The 24177-nt window shown below is 40.8% G+C and overlaps 1 protein-coding gene across 3 annotated transcripts in view; it reads left to right on the top strand.

The window, feature by feature from the left end:
* The window catches only part of ABLIM1 (actin binding LIM protein 1), a 201421-nt gene that overhangs the window by 36246 nt on the left and 140998 nt on the right, over positions 1 to 24177 (top strand). The window contains exon 1 of one of the 3 annotated variants that reach the window (XM_064716224.1): positions 22624 to 22749. The exons of the other annotated variants lie outside the window; for them this stretch is intronic. Coding sequence (XP_064572294.1) covers positions 22710 to 22749 — 40 coding nt within the window. The 5' untranslated portion in view covers positions 22624 to 22709. Of the gene's footprint in view, positions 1 to 22623; positions 22750 to 24177 lie in introns of those variants that run through there. 3 annotated transcript variants of the gene reach the window in all.

Consider the following 24177-nt stretch of genomic DNA (forward strand, 5'->3'; position numbering starts at 1 on the left):
ATATTGCTTTTCCTGTTGTCAGTGTGAGTCGGTGGCCTGCTGAGATCCTTCTTCCTGTGCCCTCAGTTCTGTGTTAACAGGAGACAAGCAAGCAGTATTTTTTGGATCTCTTGGTTTGGTTAAACACTCTGGCAGGGTTGGTGTCCCTTTGCTCTGTCGTGCAGCCATTTAACAGTAAATTGTTCTTTCATTCCTCGCAGCAGTGCAGTCTGGAAACCTCCAACTGATTTGTTCTATTTTCCTACCAGTGCACAATTTCAGTGGCAGTAAGGGAGCAGGTCCCTTTTTGTTTTGGGTAGGGAAATTTAAACTGCAAGACAGTTTCACAGCAATATGTTACATAATACTGCGCAAAGTGAAAAGTAACTAATGTGGAGGTGGAAAAGATACCCTTACTACTCAGTGCAAAGCTGGGCTGCCTTTCTCACAAAGATAGTTACCTCCTACCTCTTCATTTCCGTGAGAGGCTCTCTCAGAATCCCAACTGTAAGAAAAAAAATAATTGTAAAATTGTCTCTTATCTTTAGCACAATCTGGAAATACAAGCAGAAGACTGAATCTGCATTATCCTGTCATCTCAGCTGCTTGGTGTTTGGAAAGAGTGAGGAAATAAGCCAGTGAGAAAACACCTAGTGCTCCCTCGTGAAAGCTGCAGAATTCTGCATTTTTCATCAGACCACATTCTCATCTCATGCTGCACTGGAGAAAATTTGACATAGCCTTGTGAAACTAATGAATTTTTCCAGTATGGTTAAAATAGCAGTGTTAGGATTTATGGAAGTTAGGAAAACATCAGTCTGTCTATCTGAAGTTACCATTGAGTTACTGTTATTGTTGCAGTGTAAAAGAGATTAAACTCTCATGAAGGTGTTCCCTGCCCAGAAAATTGCAGGACTTCTTAATTTTCTCTGTTATACACTTTCTTAAGAGGCCTGTCATAAAGATTTGGTTTGAAGTAATCTCAGGTTATATGAGGGTATAAAAACAAGAACATAGTCTGGCTAAACCTCCTAACTGATGCTGATCTGACTTAGACAATGTATAATCATAGATTAAAAATACCCTGAGCTTGGTTACATCCTAAAAATACTCTTCAAAGTTCTTAGCAGCTGTTACTAGAAATAGTTTACTATTGCCTGGGTGGTACAGCAGAAGCTGAAAATATGAAAACTAGGATTCTTTTTTTCTCTTAAATATTCATCATGAATACTCTGTGTTCAGATTAATATCTTTCAAGTCCTTGCTTTTTAGGTCCTTGCTTTTTAGGCTGCTTAGAAGGACCAGAGTGCCAGGGGAAAGAAAACAGGGAATATGTAATATGAAAAATACTGTTCCTTTCTGTTAGTCAGTGGTATGTTTTCTGGAATATTTTGCAGTTCTTTGACTCAAACCAGAGTTCAGAAAAGAGAGGCTAACATGATCTATGCTGGAAAGCCATGATGAAGGATTAAACCCCCTGGGATTATTGTCTGAGGCACCATTCTTCATCCTCTTTCTGTGTCATATCAGTTGCTAAAATTATACATGGTATAGATGAGATAGATAAGAAACATCTACTTTTTTCTTCTTAGAAATATCAAGGTGCTCAGTTAAATACCAATAATGGGAAACCTGTAGAAGGGAAAATAAGAGTGCTTGGTTAGACTTTTAAAATCCTTGCCTCAGACTTTTGATGAAATTAATGAAATGAAGGAAGAAAATGAGTCCATGACACTAATCCAAAGTACAAGGAATCCAAATTCTTAGTTTTAGTGAAATTAGAAAACTATACTTACATTTATAAAATAGCATTTTTCTTCTTTTATTGTTCCCCCAAGACCAAATTCGTATATATGGTTTGGATGTCACTTACACAATTTTTGCCTTATAACACATCTTTTAAGATATCTTACACTTTTCACAGGTGTGCATTCTGAACACAAATCCAGTTCACTAGTAGATGTCCTATAATCCTCTCATTTGCCTACCCTCTAAATTCACTAAAATAAACTATATCTTGTGGAAGTCTTGACAAAAAAAAAAAAAAAAGCCAACATAACCCCTGTGGTATATTGTAAAAGCAGATGATGGCAAGCATGTTAATAATCTCTAGAACACTTTGCTCAGTCAGTGCTTCTGGGGAACTCCAAAGGAATTCATTTTATTACCACCTTCCAAGTCCATTCACCCCCAGCCTGTGGAAAAGATAATTGTGTTTGCAGAGCACAGACATGTCCTGCACATGTGCACATGTGGGTGGGCACGAACGTGGCATCCCTGGCATGAGGCCCTGAGGGGTGAACGTGCTGTGGCTGCCCAGCAGGGCACAGGCAGCTGCCACTGCCCCGGGTGCAGGGGCTGCCAGGGGGATGCTCCAGAAACGGCCCAGATTTGGGATGCACAGGGCACTTGCTGGAGGGATGAAGTGTTGTCTTGGCAGTTGGTGAATTCTTCAGCCCCCTCCTGTCTCTCATTTCTGTTTTGGTGCTCTGGAGAAAGTGTGTTTTGGGCTATGTGAGACCTTTAACTTGTATTGCCTCTGTTCTTTGGCATCTAAAAGTTTTCCATGTAGGGTTCTGAGCTGCCATATGTCATGAAGATGCACTGTGAGCAGAGAAGAGGGAAATGCAAAGTGTGTTTCATTTACTTATATGTTTTTCTAGAGGTTAAATCTTCATGGAATTCCCTTGTGTGAAACAATTTTGGAAACCTGCTTTAATTATTGATCTGTATATATGATGTCTGTACCAAATAATTGATGCTGCCAATACAAGAAGTGAACAAGCAACAATGTAAACAATGTTGACTTACTTTTGACTTTCAAACTAATTTTAACTACTGGAATTTAATAAATATTATTTTATTAATATAATTTATTACTATTTATCTAAGGGCCTCAGATTACAGGCATGTAAAATGAGCATGCATTTTCCATAACCTGATATTGACCTTTGTCTGATAGAAGGGAGAAGAGTGTTTTTTTCTGGACTATTTCTGATGCAGAACTATTTATATATCCTTTTCAATCCTCTTCCCTAAACACTGTCCAGTGTTCTGGTTGATTTTTTTGTTTGCTTATTTACATGTACATAAACTGTAAGTGCAGTTAGCTTGCCATACTGTTCTAGCCCAGGGAGAGCTGCCTGTAGTAGCAGCAGTAGCATCTTTGCCAAAAGATGACTTCACTGCTAGCAAAATATTTGTGAGATTTGGGACACTTTGCAAATAATTAGTGAAGTTTGCAATGCTCTCTGGGATTCATTGGGGTGGAAGAGTATAAACATTACATCTGCCATTTGCATCTGTTTCTTCTCATGGCAGTTTGCTTCTCACTTTGCAGAGAAGCTTCATGAGACCTGGGACATGGTAGAAAAACCTCATTACAAGTAGCTGGAATTGTTCTCTAAACTATGCAGTACATTAAGTAATCAATAATATCTTATGTCTTACTATTTTTAAAAATAAAGACTTTTTTTTCCTAAACCATTGTGTTATATTTCATATTCAAATGAGTGTAAGAAGCTTACCTTTATTATTTTGCAGCTGCATGCAAATGAAGAGCATTTCCTTTACTAGTTATAAAAGGGATTTGGCAAAAGGCAGACTGTACAGAGGCTGCATGGTTAGGTGGTAGGTGAGACTGACATTAGGAATATATTTTATCTTTTGAAAGTTTTTTGTTTTAAACCTTGCATTGCTTATACCCTCTTTATTTTATGCTTCTGAGCAATCATCAAAGTCACACATGAAAGCGGCCCAGACTTCTCTGGATTCTTTACAGCATGGACTCCATATCCTATATAAATAAAAAACCCATTTGCTTATTTAAAGGAGAATAATCTTCATGCAGTATTTTTTAAAGAAGATTTACTTCAACAAATCTTTTTCCATTTTCAAATTTCAAAAGCTTGAGAGTTACAAAAATGATGTGTTTGATAATTTTCTTTTTGTTTGGAAAGCGATAAAGTGTTACTGCCATTTAAAAATCAAACAGAAAGAGTAGACATCTACATTTTCCTATACAATTAAGTTTTAAAAATTGACAGAAGAAGACAAGGTAAAACCTTACAATTTGTATAGGAATACCAGGAAAATTGATGGGGTCAGCTAAGGAACAAAAAACCAGAAGGATTTAGGAGTATTCCCATGCCCTCAGCTGTCTGGTTAAATTGGACAGATATTCCTTATGAGGCTTTGTGTGTTGTGCCTAATGTTATTTTCTCTTGTCTGGAACATTCACCTGATGAGTGAAGATGTGCAAGTTTAATGCCTGATTTACAAGACTTCACTTTTTGCTGTTACAATTCCCTTGCTGTTGCCCCACAGAGTTCCCAGGATGCCTGTATGAGGGAGGAGGATTAGATGGATGTTAGCATCACTTTTCTTACATTTGGAGCCACTGACTTGCCATTGTTGATGACTCTGACCCCTCTCATTTTAAAAATGGTGTTTTTTAATTAGAAGAAATGCAACTTGCTTTAATCCATTGCTACTGAAGCATGTAGCTGCCATCAAGTAATGTGGCTCTGATATGTGTATAATGATAATACAGCATGGACCTGGGACAACATGGATAATATTTTCTCCAAAGATTTAGAGTATTTCTTGGGATTTAGATTTTACTACTGAAATCTGGTTTTTAAACAAATTTGGGTACTCTGGTAATTGGATTCTTCAGTGACAGTGCTGTATGAAGTTGTAAGGGAGTAGAGTGGCATGGACTAATGAAAACGATGGAGTACTAAAGTGTTTAAGTAAATACTCTCAAATTGTTTTTCTGTCCATGTGTGAGGATTTTATCTTGAGTGTTGATTTAACAAGAACAGAATGATGAGGGTAGGTCTCTTCTGTTCATTAAAAAAAAAACAACCTTGAAAAATATTTGACTAATTTCTTTAAGGTACCTAGTAAATTCAAGTACCATGATTTTTTTGGGTGCAAATTTTAGATAGAATTTGATTTTTGAGAGGTTACACACATCTTAATCAGATAAAGCAAGAGATTCAGTTGTTTCATTGGTAATTCTGTTTCCCATGTCTCTTGCCATCCCTGTCTTGTTCCTTTACCACACTGCATTGTCTGTTTTAGGCAGTATCAGGAACAGCCTCAGAAATGTGAGTATGGTGCTTTATTTGGTGACCTTCCTAGGCACACTTCTCATCCAGTCCCATATAAAGATTCATTTACAGAAAAAGTAGTTTAAATCAAATACTTCTAAAAAGTATGGACTATGTACCCGGACTTGTCAGCCTTTTTTTACCTGAATAAATAATTCCTACTGAAGTGAAACTGTCTCTCAGAAATATCCTAAGATGAATCTGTACCTGTGAGCAGTGTTCCTTATCAGCTTTACCTGAACACTTGCTGAGTGCTGATAAGGTGAGAGGAGGAGCACTGTCACATGTATTTTCATTAATGCAGATGAACCCCACCTCCTCCCTTTTTTCCAGTGAAAACAATGAGTACAAACGAGTTTGACTTTGAAACTGGCAGAAGCAGCAGGGCTTAGAAGAGCTTTTAGAGATTCAGACTTCTAACAAATTACTGATGCAACAGAGCAGAAGAAAGTAAAACTTTCTGTTTTCTCTTGAGACCCCATCATGACAATTAGCATTTTATGTTCCTCAGGCTTGCTTCTTTCCTTCCTTGTTTAGTCTTTTCAAGAGGAGAAAGTCACTGCCAAGTACTGGTGCACAAAGCCAGTCAGTCTGGAGGCAGCACTTGTAACAAGTGTTTGCCTGCCCAGGGACAAGGCAGAAACACACACTTAAGTACAGGAATAAACAGAGGTGATAGGGAAAGGAAGAGAGAAAATTCATTCCATTACACAGAATATATTAGTTTGAGCATTTTGTTTTTAGCTTTCATCAGGGAATTTCTGTGAGGGAAGAATATGACAGATTCTTGGCCTATTGACATTGCATATTTGTCATTGATACTTTGCAGTGTAGCAGTGAGCTCCTTTTGAAGGTGCTGCTTGATACCACGTGAAATCAAGATTCTGACTGCATTGAAATTCCTGAAACCATTTCAGAGATCTGCGATCAGATTTTAATGTTGTAGTTGTTATTTGTTTTCCTCATCCACATTTAACTGCTTGATTATTTTTAGATGTATCTAAGTTACTTAATACAGATAACAGGGTCTGGTTACTTAATTATGGTACTTTCCACTTGTCTCAGCGTTGCAAGAAGTTGTATCCCATGTAATTGACAGCTTCTAGTCTTGAGTGCTACAGTTTGCTTACAGCATTCACCAGTTTGTTTCCTGTTGTTTTGTTACAGTTTTACTGGTAGAAGCCATCCCATACAGGGCTGCCTTCCTTGAGCCTGTCTTCATTAGGCTGTGGACTTGCAAGTAGAACACTCAGCAAAGTGACAGGTTGCCTTTGTTCTCACATCTCTTCATCTCTGCTTTTCCTCCCTGGGAAGTCTTCAGGTTTTTTTGTCTTGAAGAGGATAGGGGTACCCACATGTTTCTGAAAGTCAATATTGGATCTCTTTTCATTCTATTACAAAATGTAGATGGACATTAAAACAAAGTGAAAAAGTTGTTCACAGTTAAAAATGATTACTTTAATCACAGGCTGAAGTTCACAGGCTTCAGGCAATCTGCTGTGCCCCCAGGGTCTGGATTTACCCCCAAGCAACACTGCATTGTCAAGTCCTATCCAGCAGGTCCTCTGGATGTGAAACTCCTCCTGCTCACCAAAGTGGGAGTTCTGTGTATCAGGACTTTGTGTCAGCCTACTTTATAGTGCACTAAAAGTTGTAGAGTTCTTTGAATTCTTTGGGACAGATGGTGCTCTATGTACAAGTCAGAGGACAGTGTGGATGGCTGGCACACATTCTGTAAGGCAGCATAAAGTCTGGTCTGTTTCTCTTCATCTCCGGCACAAGTGTTACATAAGAACTTTCAGGCAACCTACAATTAAAGAAGGCAAAGTACTTTAAGTATTTATAGGTTTTTGTTAGTCTTAGTGTTAGACCCAAGGCAAGTAGAAACAACCAGTGTACGTTCATTTTAACATTTTATCATGGTGTGCATGATAAAATGTTAAAATGTGCGCAAGATTCCACAAGAATTCTGACACAGGTTGGATTTGAGCTCTGACATCTTGGATGCCACTGCAGGCACTTTGTTACCACCTCCTTCTTGCTCTTCCCTGCTTCACTCCTGCTGCCTTTCTGCTCATGGCTATGTGTTGGTAATGTTGGCACTTCCACAGCAGCACCCAGTGAGCAATGCTAAAGACAAGGAGAGAGAATCGTGGTGAGCCTCTCCCATCACACACCCTCCTTGTGCCTGCACTTTGCAAACCCTTGGTAAGTGAAATAGGCGACAACACAAGGACAAACTCACCTCAGTTTGTGCTGCTCCAGGTTTCACTGACAGCACAGCTCAGTCTGGAGTCCCAAAGGTTTGCACTCATCTGAATTTCAAAGTAACTGGCTAAGCCTTCAGTTAACACACAGGCACTGGGCTGATTTTCCTTAGGAAGCCAACGTCACACCAGCTGGATCAGTGCTCAGTTCCTCCACTGCTCATCACTTTAGGTACATGAGCAATAAATACAGATTCTTGCCACATATAACAAAGCTACTCCTCCAATTAGGCAAAAAGGTTATCTGACTAATTATATTCTTTTAGTAATGCTGTAAGAGAGTAGAAGGTGACTTAAAAATCATGATCTTAGGGAAAACGTGACATTTGAGAAAGTGGGGGATACTGCTTACAGCTTGTTGTGGAAAATATTAGGAAGATGCTTGGCAAGCAGCGTGAGTTTCTTCTCAGCTTGTTTTGCCTCCCATCTGTCTGTTTGACTTTGTTCCACTCTGCAAATGTAACTTCCTTACATTGTCAACTCGTGAAAGGGTGTTTGAAGGAAATGGTTCATAAAAACTTCATTAAAGGTTTGGGGGGAAATGGCAAGAGCAGTAAATCTGTCAAAACAAGTTATTCCTGTCCACAAGTGAGGCAGCTGGCAGCCCTGGTTATGAGGAAAACCCTCAGTGCTCAGCGACTGCTACCAGATCCTTGAGCCTGTTTCCAGCTCTGAGGACTTGTATAGCATGCAGGGTGTTTGGGTTCATTGCTTTGAGCTCCTTCAGCAGTCTCTGTGCACAGCCTGCACTTGGGGAGGAGCTGAGATGCAGCATTTGCTTCTGCTGCTTCTTATGTGAGGGAACAGGACCCTGTCACCCCTGACACCCTGTGTGCCTTGATCCTCGCTGACCTCCAGCCAGAACCCAGCCTTTCCAGGGGGCTGGGGCTGGGAGAAAGGCTGCCCCTAGCTATTCCAAGGGCTGCTTTTCTGGAGTACACAAGGCTTTTGTTGCCAAATATTTGTGGGAAATACCACACTTTTCTGTAATGCTGTAATTGCAGGTGGTACCTGGCTGTGCTGTCCCGTGTGCATCTGTATAGTTACCAACACAGAACCAGCTCTCGTTATGGGATTTAGGGAATAGTGAAGTGAGATGACAGAAGGATTTTAAATATGACAGATTTACCAGTTGTTCACTACTCCTGTTAATGGTCTGAGACCTTCTGGGCGAGTTAAATGTGCTCAGAATTTTGTGGATGTTACCGACCTGGAGAAGAAGCTGAAATATATGAATGAAACAATGCAAGTGGTCCAGGCAATCCAGTGTCTCTGTATCACTTTCAGATATTACTAGGATACTTTCCCTTTATCCAAAACAGTGAGTTTTACAGCCACAGTTGCTTTGGTGTTAGAAGCAAGAATGTTACAGCCTGACATGAGAACATGTTGTGTGACAGGGCTTAGTGTAAGGACCAGGAAGATATTACAGGAATATTTGTTTCTTTCCATTTGTTCTCCAGCCTCATAGTTTGACATGGTCTGATGGAGAGACATAGGAACAATTGATCCAAATTAAATAAAGAAGTGAATTCAGAGTTAAAGGGGCTCTGACTGATCCTAATTTATCCTTGTAATGAGCTAACTGAAATTGATAAAGGTCACTGTTACTTATGAATGAGAGTGTCCACAAAAGGCTTTGAAGTAGTTTCTGTAATCCATTTCAGATGTTAATTTGAACCACTTTTCTAAAATGTCTGCAGGCAGAAAACCCATTATAGTCTGTGTGCAAAGACTGCCAGCATTCAAAAATAATTCTGCCTATCTACATCCTCAGTGCCACAGCAGGTAATTATTGTAGAGAGGATCCACTGCAGTATCCCAGTGGGCCATGTCCCCAGTGTCCAGGCTTCTCCTGTGTGGGAAACCCTTGCCTCAAGCCTGCATCAGGGACTAAGCCCTCATTCTAAATCTGGTACATTTTGCCTACCTCCTACTCCCAGTGCAGTAATTTACATTTGCTTTACCCTGGCTCTGATGTTTGCCACCTTCACCCACAGCTGAGAGAGCAAGTCTTTAAACACTTTCTCCAACACTTAAGCCAGAATTATTCTGTGGTTCAGCTGCTGGGTGAGACTAATGCCAGGTTCCCCAAGGAACAAATGCACCACCTGGCCAGTGAGCTCCAGCTGTCTGGCTCTGTGCCTCCAGGGCCTCCTCTACTGCCAGATATTGCCAGTTAGTCCCAGCGTGTAATTTTTTGTTGTTGCTGTTGTTCTTATTAGTGACTCAGCCAAGATTGTTTTAAAAAAGCTCAATCTCCCTTCTAAATTCAGGAAGGCTGTAAAAAAGAGGAAAGGATGGGTGCATGGGAACTGCTCTGAGCTATTTGTTATGTTTGCTCTCTAAATTACAGCTTGAATATCTTATGTTGTGCCTGTGCCACTCTGCCACGTGGAAAATTGAGAATATTCTGACAGGCTCCTTTCTCTGCTCGTTGAAGAAGAATGTTTGAACATCTCTTAAAATTCAGAGCCCCGTCATAGGATATTTTTAAAGGTTTGTGCTGGTCATGGGCACTAATTCAACAACACAGGAGATCTCTTTTGAGCTTGGAGCTGCCTGGAAAAGGCCTCTGCTTTTATGGGGTAGTTCTGAGGAATATGCAAAGGTGATTTTTTTTAAAATTTTCTGTCCTGTCTGTTGCTAAGTGCACTGACTTCCCAAGAGTCTGAATCCCTTGCTATTGAATCATCTCCACAATAGCACTGCCATGGATCTGAGAGCTCTGCTGAGAGGAGATGGCACACCAGGGTCACAACCAGGTGCTGTCAGAGGCACCACCAAGCCATCCAGGGCTCTGATACCTTATGCCTGGCTTGTGGAGCCATGGGCAGGCCAGGCTAAGGCTGTGTGGATGCTGTCCAGGAGCAGGAGCAGGAGCTGGGGCAGGCTGTGCTGGCCGGCTGTCAGCACTGTCCCTGTGCCAGCCCTGTCCCTGTCCCTGTCTCTCTTCCCAGAGCTCTCCTGGAGCATGGCTGGGCTTTGGAGGTGGCTCTCAGGCTGCTCTGAGGACACACAGACCTCAGTGTTGGAAAGGCAGAGGCATTGTCCCCAGTTCTGGAATAGATGCCACGCTCAGGGAACACGGTGCTGTGTCCAACCCCAGGGACAGAACCTGGAGGTCACTTGGGCAGGCAACAATGCCAGTTTGTTTGTCAGTCTGTGTGTGTTTGTCTGTCAGTCTGTGTGTGTTTGTCTGCACAGACCTCGCTGTTCCACTGGGTAATGGCACTTACACAAGGAGTTTAAGTGAGAATTCAATTAAGGAAAGATTTGGAGCCATCCTCCCCTCAAGTAGATTTTTCTTTAAATAGAACTTCCTTCTTCTGAGCTGCAAATAGGAGTTTCACTGCAGGCAGCTCTGAAATATGCATTTCAGCTTCTGTATTATTTAGTTCAGGACAGGACAGTTAATTACCTCTCCAAGGCACTGGAGCTATTTAAAATATTTCCAAGGTATTCCCAACTTGTCTCCTGTCAGCTTGCCTTACGGTAGTTTTATTCATAATGTGTATTTAAATTTATGAGAAGATGCCTTCACATTTGGGTGTGTGTGTTTGTGTTGGAAAGGATCATGTGCTCTGCTGTGGCAGAATTGAGTGGGAGCAGTGCCTTCTAGAGAGTCAGGATTTATCATCTGCTTTAATTGCATTACGTGCTAGAAGTTTTTTATATTTTAAGCAACTTCAATGGGACAGAAATACTTAGGCTATTTCTTCTCCCGATTTTGATGTATCATAACCCAAAAGTAACATCATTTTCACAGTAGAGCAGTGTTTCAGTGTTTTTAATTTCTGACACTGTAAAATGCATATTAGGGTGGAGGTACTGCTGATTATTTCCAGGATTAGATTTTTGGTTTTCTTACATGGCTATAATTGAAGAACAATAAGAATGACTTCTGTGATGACCCAGCTCATTTGTTTAGTTTGGAAGGTGCTTGTACTCTCAAATTTTCCAAATGTGACTTTTTGAAAAATGAAAATTTCATTATAGAATTCCAGGAATTCCTGCTTTTCAAATTAATTTACGGTCACAGCAAAGATTATGTCTGTGTTTGCTGAGGCAGATGACTGGAAAAGGGGGGGGTGGGCAGGGGGGATTTGGTATGGCCAGATTAGAGGTAGATTTTAAAAGACAGTTCTATAACATATTCTGATCCCTCTTGGAATAAGTTATGGGTGGCTTAGAGATGAGGAAAACAAAGTCTGATATCTTTGGTACAAAATCACCTCTCTTAAATGTGGACTATATAGCATTTGAGGGTTTTGGTTCATCAGGGTTTTTTTTTTTTTTCATTGGTGGATAACACCATAGTTCCTTATTATTTTAGATTGATGGAAAAATAATACTAATCATAAATTTAGTCCAGACACCACCAGGACAATTTTCTTTCCAGAGTTTAAGTTTAAAAATAGCATTTGATCTGAAGCTGAAAATAATTCTGAGCTGGAAAACTTAGTGACACTGTAATGAAGTTATCTGGAAACTGAGCTTCCAAGAATATGTGATCTACATAAAGGTGTCTGCATAAAAAGCTCAGTTGCTCAGAGTGGAACAAAGGATTTATGTTTCCATTGCAGGTGTCTTTAAGGAATGTGTTATTCAGCCTTTCCCATCACTGATGGCAGACAGGTACACCAGGTGGAATTTGTTTTGGGCTGCCTGCATTGGCAGCACAGCTGACCTTGAGTGCAGCTTCTGATCCCTTTGGTGCACAAAGCCAGCCTGCTAAAAGGCCAGCTATTTGTTGGGTGGGGTTTTTTTCACTTTCAATTTGTCATGGAGTGGATATGGAACTTATGATAAAAATTAGTAGAATTGGTGTGTGGGTGTCACCAGTGTGCATAAACTGCTGACTAAATGCTCAGTTAAATGCCATCTTAATTTCATTTGCTTGTATTAATTTTTGTTCTTAAAATTGTTCCAAGTGTTCTCAGAGGCTGAAGGCTAGAATTGCCTTCTGATTCATCTGGGATGGATGGCTGGCTGTAACAGCCCATCTTTTAAATAGAAGAAACAGACCACATCTTAGCTGCTTCTGTTCTTTGCAGGAGGGCAGATTAATTAATAACAGGAGAACGAGGTGTTAAAAGGCCTTGCTGGTATCCCTTCTGTGAATATAATAGGAAAAAGATGGACAGAAGGAACAAGGTATTGTAGTGCTACAGGGGAAAGGGAGGAATTCTCAGCTGGTGACACAAGCACTGATTGTTTCCATGTCTGTCTGGACTTTGGTGTGTAGCAGGGGTGCAGCTTTGAGAAGTGCACTCACTGTTCTCCCAGACACTGTGCAAAGAGATCAATTCCACATAGCATAATTGCAGTCAACTGGGGATCGTGGGCCAGATGGGTGGACTGAAAAGTTTGTGGAAAGCTGGCTAGACCTTCAGGCCTGAAGTATCCGTGTCCTGCTAACAGCCAGTGCCAAGCAGTGCTTGATCAGGGCTTGGTGCTGGAGCTGCTCTGTCCAACATCTCCATCAGTGACCTCAGTGGTGGGCAGAATGTCCCCTCAGCACGTTCACATGTGACATCAGGGTGGGAGAAACAGCCAGGGCACTGCAGGGAGGACAAGGCTGCCATTCAGAGGGACTTGAGCATTCTGGAAGAATGGGCCAGCAAGGATTGTGTGATGGCAAAGGCTGTGGCAGGCTTGCACATTGATGGGGTTGCCATTCTGGGAGCAGCTGGCCAGGTGGCATCTCTGCAGAAAAAGGTCCTGAGGGGCAGGAACGTGAGTCAGCAATGTGTCCTGGTGCCACTGAGAGCTTGCTGCAGAGCAGAGTAAGATTTACAAGATTTGGCAGAACATAGCTGGCAGATAGGGGAAGTGATTGCTCCTCTATGTTCAGCACTGAGGGCTTCCTCTGGAACAGTTTCCAATTTTTTTCCAGTTTTACACTCACCCTCCTGTGCAAAAAAAAAAAAAAAAAAAAAAAAAAAAGCTGACAAATGAGCAACTGCAGCAGAGTGCTGATTAGGGATCTGGAGCTTGGGATCTATATGGGAAAGCTGAAGGCACTGGCTTTGTGTGTGCCTGGGGAACAGAATGCTAAGGGCAGGTACAATTGATGGTTTCAACTACCTGAGGGGATCCATGTTTTCTGTATAAACCCCTTCCCACATTCTCCTTGATGCATAGTGGAAGGGCAGAAAACAGCAGTCACAAAGTGCACCAAGAGAAAGTCCAACTAAATAAAAGGAAATCTTTTTTCACCATGTGCAAACCCTTGATAAGATTACCCAGAAAAGTTGTGCAGTCTCTAACATTTTCAGACATTGATGGAAAAAGGCCCTGAGCAATTGATCAGGTTTTGGACCTAGCCCTGCTTTGGGCAGAAGCTTGAGCTAGAGACTTCCAGAGGTCCCTCCCTTCCAGCTGGATTTGCTCTGTGATTTTCTTTTAAGGCTCTGGAAATCTGGTGGCCATAGACTGCTGAATGTAGGGGCTCCTGCCCTTCAGCAATTCGACCTGCACACTGTGATCTGCACTCAGTAGGCACAGGCTGTGCTTTTTTTAGGCTGCAATCTTATCATCCTTACTCATATCGTAAGTGACAGTGCTTGTAAAAGCAAGCCCTGGCCATGAGGTAGGATCTGACATCAGAGGAGCTCCAGCATTCACGTAAGCAGTGATCTCCTCCTCCATCCCCCAAGCACTGCTCTGGCTTGTCAGGGCTCTTCCTTTTAAACTTTGTCCTCCTTGTGGTGAATGACCTGACAAATAAGTGATGGTCCATTTGAATTTCAATATTTTTGGTCTCTTGTCCTGTGTGTAAGTCCTTGGCAGATTTCTGCTTGCTGTAGCAGAAAATTTGGGCAGAATGGAACGAGGAGTTGCACTCAGAGAAGCTCTGTGCTCTGGGTGTGGTTTATAATGCATGGGGCACTGAGTAACAGGAACAGCAATGAGGAATATGAGGAATAGCAATGTGGAACTGCCACTTAGATATGGCAGGTCACAGCGGACATGGTCCTCATTTTCTGTCCTTTGGAACACAGGTGATAAATAAATAAATAGAAGCACTGATTCTGTGAGGTGTCCCTTGTGTGTTTTAACTAGAAGCAGCTGCCATTGTCCCACTTCTAAAGAAAACATGCAGGTATAAAAGCATGTGAATGTGAATTAAAAGAAGAATAATCTTCCTTTCTTCTGCCTTAACAACCTCTATCAATTTTAATCCTGCTATCAATTTTAAACCTCCATATTTCTGCTTGTTTAATTTCCTTTACTGCTTATTTGTTAAATAACTGAGTGCAGTTGCTCCTGAGGTCTGTTACATTAACACTTTCAGTTTTCTCAGCTTACCTTAGCAAAATAAGAGAAACAACAACAACAACAACAAAAAACCAACAAAAAAACCCCCACAAAAAACCCAAACAACACCACCTCCCAACATTATTTACTCAAATTCACTACTGGTTAACATCCTGATATGATATAGTGACTCTGTTAATGAGGCATGTTTAATTTATGGTTGTAAAAAACTCCTTTGTTTAGGTTTCTGTATCACCTTGCTTTAATCCCAGTGATAAGAAATAAATTCCTTAGTCTAGAGTCCCATCTCATATGTAGAAATACCAGAGGTGATAAAAATTTAATGAAAGAATTTTTAATATAAGCCAACAGGCTGAGATAAAAAATTGCCTTGCAGCAAAGAAGAAAAAGGAGCTATAAAGCATCATTTGAATTCTTCCAATATGCTTATCTATCAACAGTGCCTAATACTTAAAGCAAATGTAGGACTATAAAAACCTGTAACTGCTTGAGATATTTCCCTTCTAGCAGATTTTTGAGCCTTGGTTTTTAGATATATTTGTGATTTATCTGAGCAGTTCTAAGTTATTGAGAAGACAATTTCTTTTTTTGTTGGGCCACACTGTTCATTTGTTCTCATTTTTAATATTCCCATCAGATACATCTGCACTTAAACCAAACAAAAACTGTCTTGAGGATTCTAGAAATCGGTTGAAATTCAGTTTTACCTAAAATGAGACCTTTGTGTGCTTGGGGACTAAAAAGAAGGATTTTGCTGTACAGTTGGAGTTTACTGGGGTGTGAATGAGAGAAGAATGCTGATGCCTTGTTTGATGACAGGATGGTGCTGGGTAGGTCTCTAAACAGGGATGTGTTGCTTCAGTTCAGTCAAAGAGAAATGTACCTGTCAGGACATGCATCAGAAAGTTTATGATATTTTTGAAGGGAGAAAAAAGGGCCATTTTCAATAATGGGTGAAGTTGTGACAAGAGAAGTTTATGAACATCCCATAGATGAATTAGTATAGGAGCTAAAGGAAAGTTAATCCCTACCCCATGGAACTTGTAAATGTTACATAAATCAGAGAATGGAAAGGACATTTAAAATCACTATGTCCATGTGTTCACCCAGCAGTGGCACAACTAAACCATGTCCCCAAGTGCCACATCTGCAGATCTATTAAACACCTCCAGGGCTGGTGACTCCACCCTTCCCTTGTGCTGGACAGCCCTGTCAGTGGGGAACATTTCCTGACATCCAGTTGGAACCTTCGCTGGCACAACTTGAGGCCATTTCCTGTTATCAGTTACCTGAGAGAAGAGTCCATTTCCCACCTTGCTACCGAACTTCTCACAGAGCCCTGATCAAGTTAAGCTGGAACTCCATCAGTTCTGCAGGAAGCTGTGGGGTGTTATAGCCTGTGACTGCATTTATTTTTATATATTTTTAAAATTTATTTATGTATTATTTTTATTTATTTATGTGACACATTGGGAAGTTGCATCCATTCCTTCCCTCTGGGTATATACTTCTCCTCTCAGTCGCACACCTCAATTTCTTACACAAAAGAACAGTGAGCTCTTCAGAGATGACATTAGCATTCTCCTTCCATTCTTGCAAAGGATGTAATGTCACAGAGACACTGTTAAATTACACAAACTTCCATTTTAAGGACTCCCACTGTGGCTGAGTGCTGAGGATGGACACAGGCTCAGGATCCCCTAACCCTGAATATTGTTCACATCCTGGTGCGTCACAGCCTGAGGAGCTCCTGAGCTGCAGCTCTGTGTGATGTGTTGTACTAAAAATCCTGACACACATAATGCTGCTTTTGTTAAGGCTGGAGAAGAACATTTGCAATATTGACTTTTGCCTGTCGCTGTTTATGCTGTGGGCTAGAAACATCTGCATTTGCATGCAGGGTTTGCAGAGAAAATTGGGTTTACTTCCCTGTTTTTCTTCATCTCTTGGCAGAGCATAAACAAAACTCTGCCTCACTCTGAACAATATTCAGGGCATAAGAAAAGTTTTCACTGACATTAAAGAAAACAGTGGAGGCACTGTTTAAACCAGCTTCTTTATCAAAACAATGCTGTTTTGCTCATGGAGGTGTACACTGAAAGTAGTCTTCAGCATTTCTGGTCTGGTTTAACTTGCTGTAGCAAACATTCACTTGTTCAAAATACCTGAGGGAGCATCACTAAGCTTTTTTCATGGGCAGTGCTTACAGACCTGGGCTTTATTAATGTAATGAAGACCAATTACATTAATGTAATGAAGACCAATTTTTTTGTTGTCTGACAATCATTACAGCTATTACTCATTGTGAATTAATCCCTCAGCCAGGCCTTTCATTTAGGTCTTAGCTGACTTCTTGAAAGGTTGAGTCCTCCTTGGAAAAAAATTAAGGATGTAAACGTTATTCTGCCACTGACAGAATCTGGATATTTTTCTTTTCCAGGAGAATTGTTTGGCAAGTGGATCACAGTTGCAACTAACTTGTATCAAAATTAGGAGCATTGAGAAAAACTCTGCACTGAACTTCTTAAAAGCAACTAATGAAACAACAAATCATGATTTCAGTCCTGTAGTAAATAATTTAGTAGCTCCCTGAAGCTGAAGGAAAAGAGATGGCAGAAAATTAGTATTCAAATTGTCAGCTGATGTAAACTGATCTCTCCAATAATCTCTTTCAAAAAGAAAGGAGGGTTTTTTTTTTTAGTATCAGGAAGAAGAACCAACTGTAACTAGAAGAGAATCTGGCCCCAAGTTATTTAATGTAAAGATCTGTTAAATGCCAGCCTCTGATGTATTAAAAGTACCTGTTTAGGCTTAGCATGCTTTCCTTCTGCAGGAAAAACCATTTGCTTAACCAACAAGATGCCAATAAAAAGCAGAATTACAGAAAAGTTAATTAATGAGATAATTCTAATACATCCTGTTTTGTTTCTTGGCAACAGAAAGCGTGTGACAGTCAATTGTCTGCCAAATATTTTATCTTCATGTTATCCATTTGTGATCCGTTGCCTGGCGCCTGAATTAAAGCCAAGTCAGGGGAAAGCAATCAGTATCAGCAAGTTTCCAAGCTACCTTGGATCCTGGAAAAGCAGAGGGAGGTTACATGTTTTTGTGGCTTTACAAAGGCTTAGCTTAGCTTAGGGAATTGCAAATTGTTAAGTAAATCTTGAAATGAAGTGTAATGAGAGGCTGCCATTTTAATCTAGAAACTCGTTAAAGCTCGGTGCATCCCAACTGGAATATCTGTATTTCCAACAAGCACAGATTGAAATCCCAGTAGAATTGACTCAGTCTCCTTCCTTCCTGCGTGGATATGTTGGGGAGTGTGCATTTTACCCCTTCTCTTTGCTTTCTGATAATGATTGTGAGGACAAGGATGCCTGGGCTTTTTCATCGGGGCTGTCGCTGCCTCAATGTGTGACCTCGGAAAATAACTTGGCGTCTGTATGGGTGGAATTTTTAAAACAAGCTGCCTAAAATTAGGCATCTAAAAATAAACAGCTTGTATTCATGCAGATGTGAAGCCTTGTTTCAGATTATTTTGCTGGAAAAAATTAGCTCCTGTGTTTGTTTACCTGTAAAACTGAGCGGTGTTGAGGGACACGATAAAATATTGTAGAATCTTTGTGCACAAGAATTGTGTAAAGAATTTTTTTTCTTCTTTTCCCCAAGGATATGAGTATTTTGGCCTCAACCTAATCAAATCAGGACAAAAGCTCCTTTGGAAGCATTTCTTCTTGCAGCACTGGATGGAGCTCACTACTTCGGAGTGTAGATTAATAAAAAGCAGGGATGTATTCCAAAAGGAATTAGAAAAAAACCATGGAAAATGGGTGCATTAGTAGCTATTAAACTCTGATCTGGAGGCAGTCTAAAGCTAAATCAGCATTTTGCTGCAATGTGAGAGAGAATCTAGAAGGATCTCTGAGTATTTGCCCTGGTTCTAAAGCTTTTTCCCTTAAGCACTTCCTGTTGGAGGTTTTAGATCTTTGTTTATGCCTTAACTAATTAAAATACTGTACAAGTTAATTAATGTTTTTAAAACACTGAGACCATCAAATGAAATGGATATGCAAGAATTTCAAATGATGGCTGAAGGGGGAGGGAGGGTCTTTCTCTAACTACAGAGGTTCAGTGTTGTGCCCTTGGCCCAAATCTCTCTCATAATGAATTTATCTACAGGCTGCTGCACTGGATTCTGGAGATGTCTGCTATGAGTAGCTCTGGGTTAATACAGGCTTCCTTTTAAAACCCTGTGACAGTTTACAAAATGCTCTGGGATACCCTAGGATGAAAGGTACATAAATGCATGTAAAATGCTATAATTAGGATGCAATTAGAAATGCACAAGAAAGGAGTGTTTGCTTGGCTACACTTTGTATGTCTGTAAAGTTTCGTTTTTCTGGAGCACAGGAGACATGGCATAATGTTTGTTCTAAGCAGTTACACTTGAAAATAATTGCTGTGTGCCAGCTCTGAGGAAGTTACTGTAAATTTGTTTCTGCTGCAAGGCAGAGACAGTGAAACCGATGTAATAATTTCAAAGAACAGGGCAAAAAATCTGGAGAAATCACCCCTGGGAACTGTAAATGAAAAGAATTACCAGCAATCAGGAGTGTCAGCCTGTATTGTGAGGAAAATTGTTTGCTGAAATAGTGAGGAAGAGTCTGCTTGTAATTTTGCTGCTGTGATGTGTTGGTTGTGGCCGTGTCCCTTATGAGCCAGCTCTGGTGAAAAGGCTGTGGCACCCACAGGGACTGTGCAGGGGCATTTTCCATCATATGGGACTTGAAGGGAGAACACATAAGAAGATCAATTATGAGGGAAAAGGGTAAGATCATTTCCTTTGGTAAGAGCTTATTGGTATCTTTTAAAGTCTTTGAGGGTTTTTTTTTCTTTATTGTTTTTGTGGTTTTTTTAACAAATAATTTTCTTTAAACAGGAAATGTGATGGCTAGACCTTTGGGTTGGGATTCAGGAGACCTTGATTCAATTTCTAAGCTGGGCATAGAGATTTGTTGTCCTGGAAAGATCACTCAGTTTGCCCAGTGTTTTCCTCATCTGTGGTATGTAAAGAATATCTCAACAGGGATAAAATCTTCCCGGGAGCAGGCTGAACTAAGATGGTCCAGATTCATCTAGGAAGAAATTCTTTTGAAACTTGAAGGAAAAACTGTGATGCCTTGCCTGTTTCCTACTGGGTGTTGTGAGATGTGCTGATTCATGGATCTGTGGTTTTCTGAAGTGGCTGATAAAATTCTTGAGTAGTAGGTTTAGTCATGAACTACCTACTAGCAAGTTACCACCCTGCTAGTAGGTAGCTTATGAATGTGGGAGCTTCTGTTTGGGTTATGTGAAGACTGCAGGGAGAAAAAAGGGTGATTAAAAAAGGAAAATTGTACAAATGAACTTTCAAATTCAAGAAATGTCAGTCAGATTGTTGGTTTGTGTGATGGAGTTGTGGAGAACACTGTTGTGTTTTTGCTTTTCTGGCGACAGTGTTGTTCAGTGTATCCCTTGCCGCACAGGGATTGATTATTTCAATCGCTTTGTAGGAATTACAATAAGCCTGAGAACTGTGTAGGATGGAATAAGCTTAATCCAGTGAAATTGCTGGAGAACCAACAGCCAGAAAGTCTCAGCTGAGCTTTAATAGCCAACAAAAACATCTCTGCTGAGCATAATAGACTGCAGTATTTCCAAGTCTTGTCACTTGGCAAGATTTATGTGGCTTTTTTTTCATGAGAACAACATACAGTGTTTATGGCAGCATTGGCAGATTTCAAATACTCTGAAATTCCTGGAGACTGGACCTTCAGCTTTAGGAAACAGAAGGTCCTGAGCTGGGACTCAGAACTTGAGCAAGGAGAAGTGATGGAGGTGTACAAAGCTGCAAGGTATGATTGGTTAACTGAACGTAAATGAAAGTGAAAATGCAATCATGTGTATTACTGAGGTGATGTTTTGTACATAAACAGCCAAATGGATGACTTGCATTTATACCTGTCTTGAAAATAATGTCTAATGTTGTAGGTACTAATAATAGCCAGCTAGTGAGAATGTGATGACTTGTACAAAATGGAGATTTGTATTGAACCATTCTCATCTTCCTTCTTCACCTCTTCACCGAAACAAAAAATACATAAATGTATTTACAAAAGAAACCACACTGGTGAACTTGAGAAACTTGTCTCCTTACTTCTGAGCCCATGGAGCTCCTTTTCACCATTTTATCTGGGACAGAAACACAACATGCAGTTGTATCTAGGAGCAGAACAAATAAAATAAATAAATTCTAGTGGTCAACACTCCTGGGAATATAGTACTTTAATGTTTTTTCTGTAGAACAAGAATAATTGTGTCTGCTTACCACGTCAGAGGATTAGTAATGGTAATTAAAGTGTGGAGTGCTTTGATTATTAAAAAGAAGAATGGGGATGGAAAGAAAGCAGTGTTTCTGATGAGCTATTCATTTTTAGCCAGGCATGTTAAAGTCCAAATGGAGTAAACACCCTGTCCTGCTCTCCACTTAATTTGGCAGCAAATAAAATTTATAAAACCACAGGAGAACAATGTCAGGCTGAGAATAAAGGTAGAGAGACCAGGTTCTGTGTCTGTGTTTACATATGTCTGAGCATCTGAATGACTGTATTTTTAACAAGCTGGCTGAGATGACAATTCATTGTGGGAAAAATGAAGTCAGGAGTCCAGGAAATTCGGGATTTCGCGTTTGAAGGAGGGAATAAAAGTACTTGGCCAAAATTTGGTCATATTTAGCAGTTTCCAACCAAGAAGCCAAAAGTTTTTATATGTTTCTGGCATCTTTTTATTCATGTTTAGAGGAGAAGTGGTAATTTTTTTGTCATCTGAAGTGAAATCTCAGTGATAAAATGGAATTATTTTTTCAGCAGCATCTCTCAGTCCATAATAATGTACAGAGGAGAAAAAGTGTGTTCTAGAGAGGGCTTCAGGTTGCAAGTTGTCAGTTTCTGCACCTTGTGCTTGGCTGCTTTTCAGTCAAATTTCCTAGGATGAGGGTTAAACAACTTCTCTTTCAGTCTTCCTCCTCTCTTTCCTCCAGGGGAACAGAACTCGAAGGTTCTCACCATTAGTATGGGTACAGAGGAGAAAAAGAGGAGAATGTGCAGCTCAGGAGGTGAGAGCAGAAATTCAGCAAGAATCTGAAGCAGCTAAAGGAGACAGCTTAAGGGTTCTGGGGATGATTTAATGGACATGGAAAGGAACTGGGAAAGCAGACAAATGGAAAGGAACTGGAAGTAATTCTGGGGATGGTACTGCCAAGAGGATGTTGCAAGGAGGTAGGGCAAACCCGATGGTGCTGAGGATGTTGGACGCAAATCAATCAGAACAAAAAGATTCATTAATTCAGCTGCTCCAGGAACAGTTTGTCTCTGGGTATGCGCAACTGCGTAGAAGGAAATGCCTGGAAGTCTGCACTTACAGTCAGCCTAATTGCCTCTGCTGGGAGGGGTCTTGTGGGAACAGAGGGAAGATGCCTGGGACTTCAGTTTTCCCTGTTCTAAGTGTGTTGAAAATGGATAAAAGTGTTTCTTTGACAGGCTCTTCCTCCTTTGTTTAGGTGCAGTACAGCCATAAAACAGCAGCAGTGGAGTGGAGGTGAGATGCAGAGTAAAACAGACAGAAAACAGTCTCAGGACAAAATCACCTCTAGTTGCAGTCAACCTTTAAGGCTGCTGGTTAGGATCCTTCTGTAGGGAAAAGAAAGTTATCAATAATATCAGCTGATCTGAGATGGTCAGAACATTAAGGCATGTCATTGTTTGAAAGACAGCTCACCAAGGTCTTGATTAGTAATGGAATAATATCTAGAGGAAAATACTCACTCTTCCTTTAAACTGTTTGGGAACACAGACACACCTATTCTGCTTGGGCCACTCCCTTTCTGTTCAACCCAGGAAATAGTAGGAGTGGAGCCATAGAGTGGAGCCACTTCTGGAGGCTCTCACTTGTTCCTCCTGCTTGCCATCCATTCTCTGGGAGGCTGTGGCTTTTGGGGTGCAGGAACCACTGCCTGAGAGCACAAATGGAACTGGAAATACACCAGAGCTCTGCAAACGGCAAAGGTTTGTCCTGGGCTATTGCTCTGTGTAAATCTCTAATGATAAACGACAGGTTAAGCCATCCACAGGACATTGGTTCTTGGATTTACAGAGGGAAATCAGGCTGAGCAACTTCTGTTGGACTGAAATTGCGATCTTTCTGATAAGAAAAGCAATTTCTTTATTTTGGTTTGTTTTTCTTTACTTGTTTAAGAGTTAAACACCTCCCCAGCCTGGTGTGCTTTATGAACAGTGGACTTTGTTACTTGGCTGAACAGTGTGTGCATGTACCCATGTGCTGCTCCTCTGGAATGGATATCTGAGCAGAGAGAGCAGAGCACAAGTCAGTGGAATTAAACAGGCTTTTTATCCAGCTCTGATTCCCTGTGTGTTTTTGTAAGAGATAATTCACTGCTGCCTTTTGAAGTTTACCACTTTCTAGCTGAAGATGATGACAGCATGCTGGTGCTGTGGGGTGAGTTCTGCAAGGAGAGCTTTTAGAGTTCTGTAGTGGCAGGTGGCATAGGAGTTCAGAGTATTGCTAATTGATGCTTTGAAAGAAAAGCTGATAACGTGTCAGTGCTAGGTGCTTTTGAGGTGCTTTTGAGGGCAGATTCCTTTGGTGTTTAACCTCAGGAAGCCTTGTGCAATCTGTGTGTTGCTGGCTGAGCGCACCTGCAAGTTCTTGTCTGTGCTGCAGCCACCTGTCAGTGCTGCTGTCCCTGCACAGCAGGCAGGAGGGTGGCTGTGAGTTCAGTGCCTCTTGCAGGTGTGTGCTGCCTTTGCCTGGCACAGGGATGACTCTGCAGCACTGGGTGCCAACCTGCAGCGAGCTGAGACTCACCTAAAGCACATTCAGCACAGTTTTGGTGGTGAGTGCTACAGAGTGAATGCTCCCTGCATCCAAGAGGCATGCAAATCTTAGTTTGCTTAGTAAATATTCCTCTTTTTTTTTATACCACAGTCTTAGATAAAGGAGGAGGAAGAGGCATAAGTATAAAAAGATATATTTTGCTTTCTTGGGAACTCAAGTGTGGGTAGCTGCTTTCTCTGCTATGCTTGGACAGATAAATAAACCCTTGGGGTGCCCATCTGATTTCAGGGGTTAGAAGTGGAAGAAATGAAGTCCTGTTTTCTTCTTTGCATTGTCTAATCCAGTATTTGTCTCTTAAAAACAGATATAATCTACCTCTGTGGGTCTGGAGATGAAAAAATGTGCAGGTAGACAAACTGAAGAATTGTGTACACCTCTCTATGAAAAGCATCTCTGTACCTTAAAAAACCCCAACCAAACAACAGAAAAATACAACTCAAATTTTCTACCAACTGTAACAACAAAAAATTATTTTTTCATCCATTACGAGTTAGTCTTTGTAGGCCAAACACCTAACCTAATGTTGATTTAGATACAGCAGTTTTATTTCTGTTCTTTCTCTCAATATGGGCTGAATT

Source organism: Zonotrichia leucophrys, chromosome 6 (assembly GCF_028769735.1).
Source record: "Zonotrichia leucophrys gambelii isolate GWCS_2022_RI chromosome 6, RI_Zleu_2.0, whole genome shotgun sequence".
In the NCBI taxonomy this organism is placed as follows: domain Eukaryota; kingdom Metazoa; phylum Chordata; class Aves; order Passeriformes; family Passerellidae; genus Zonotrichia; species Zonotrichia leucophrys.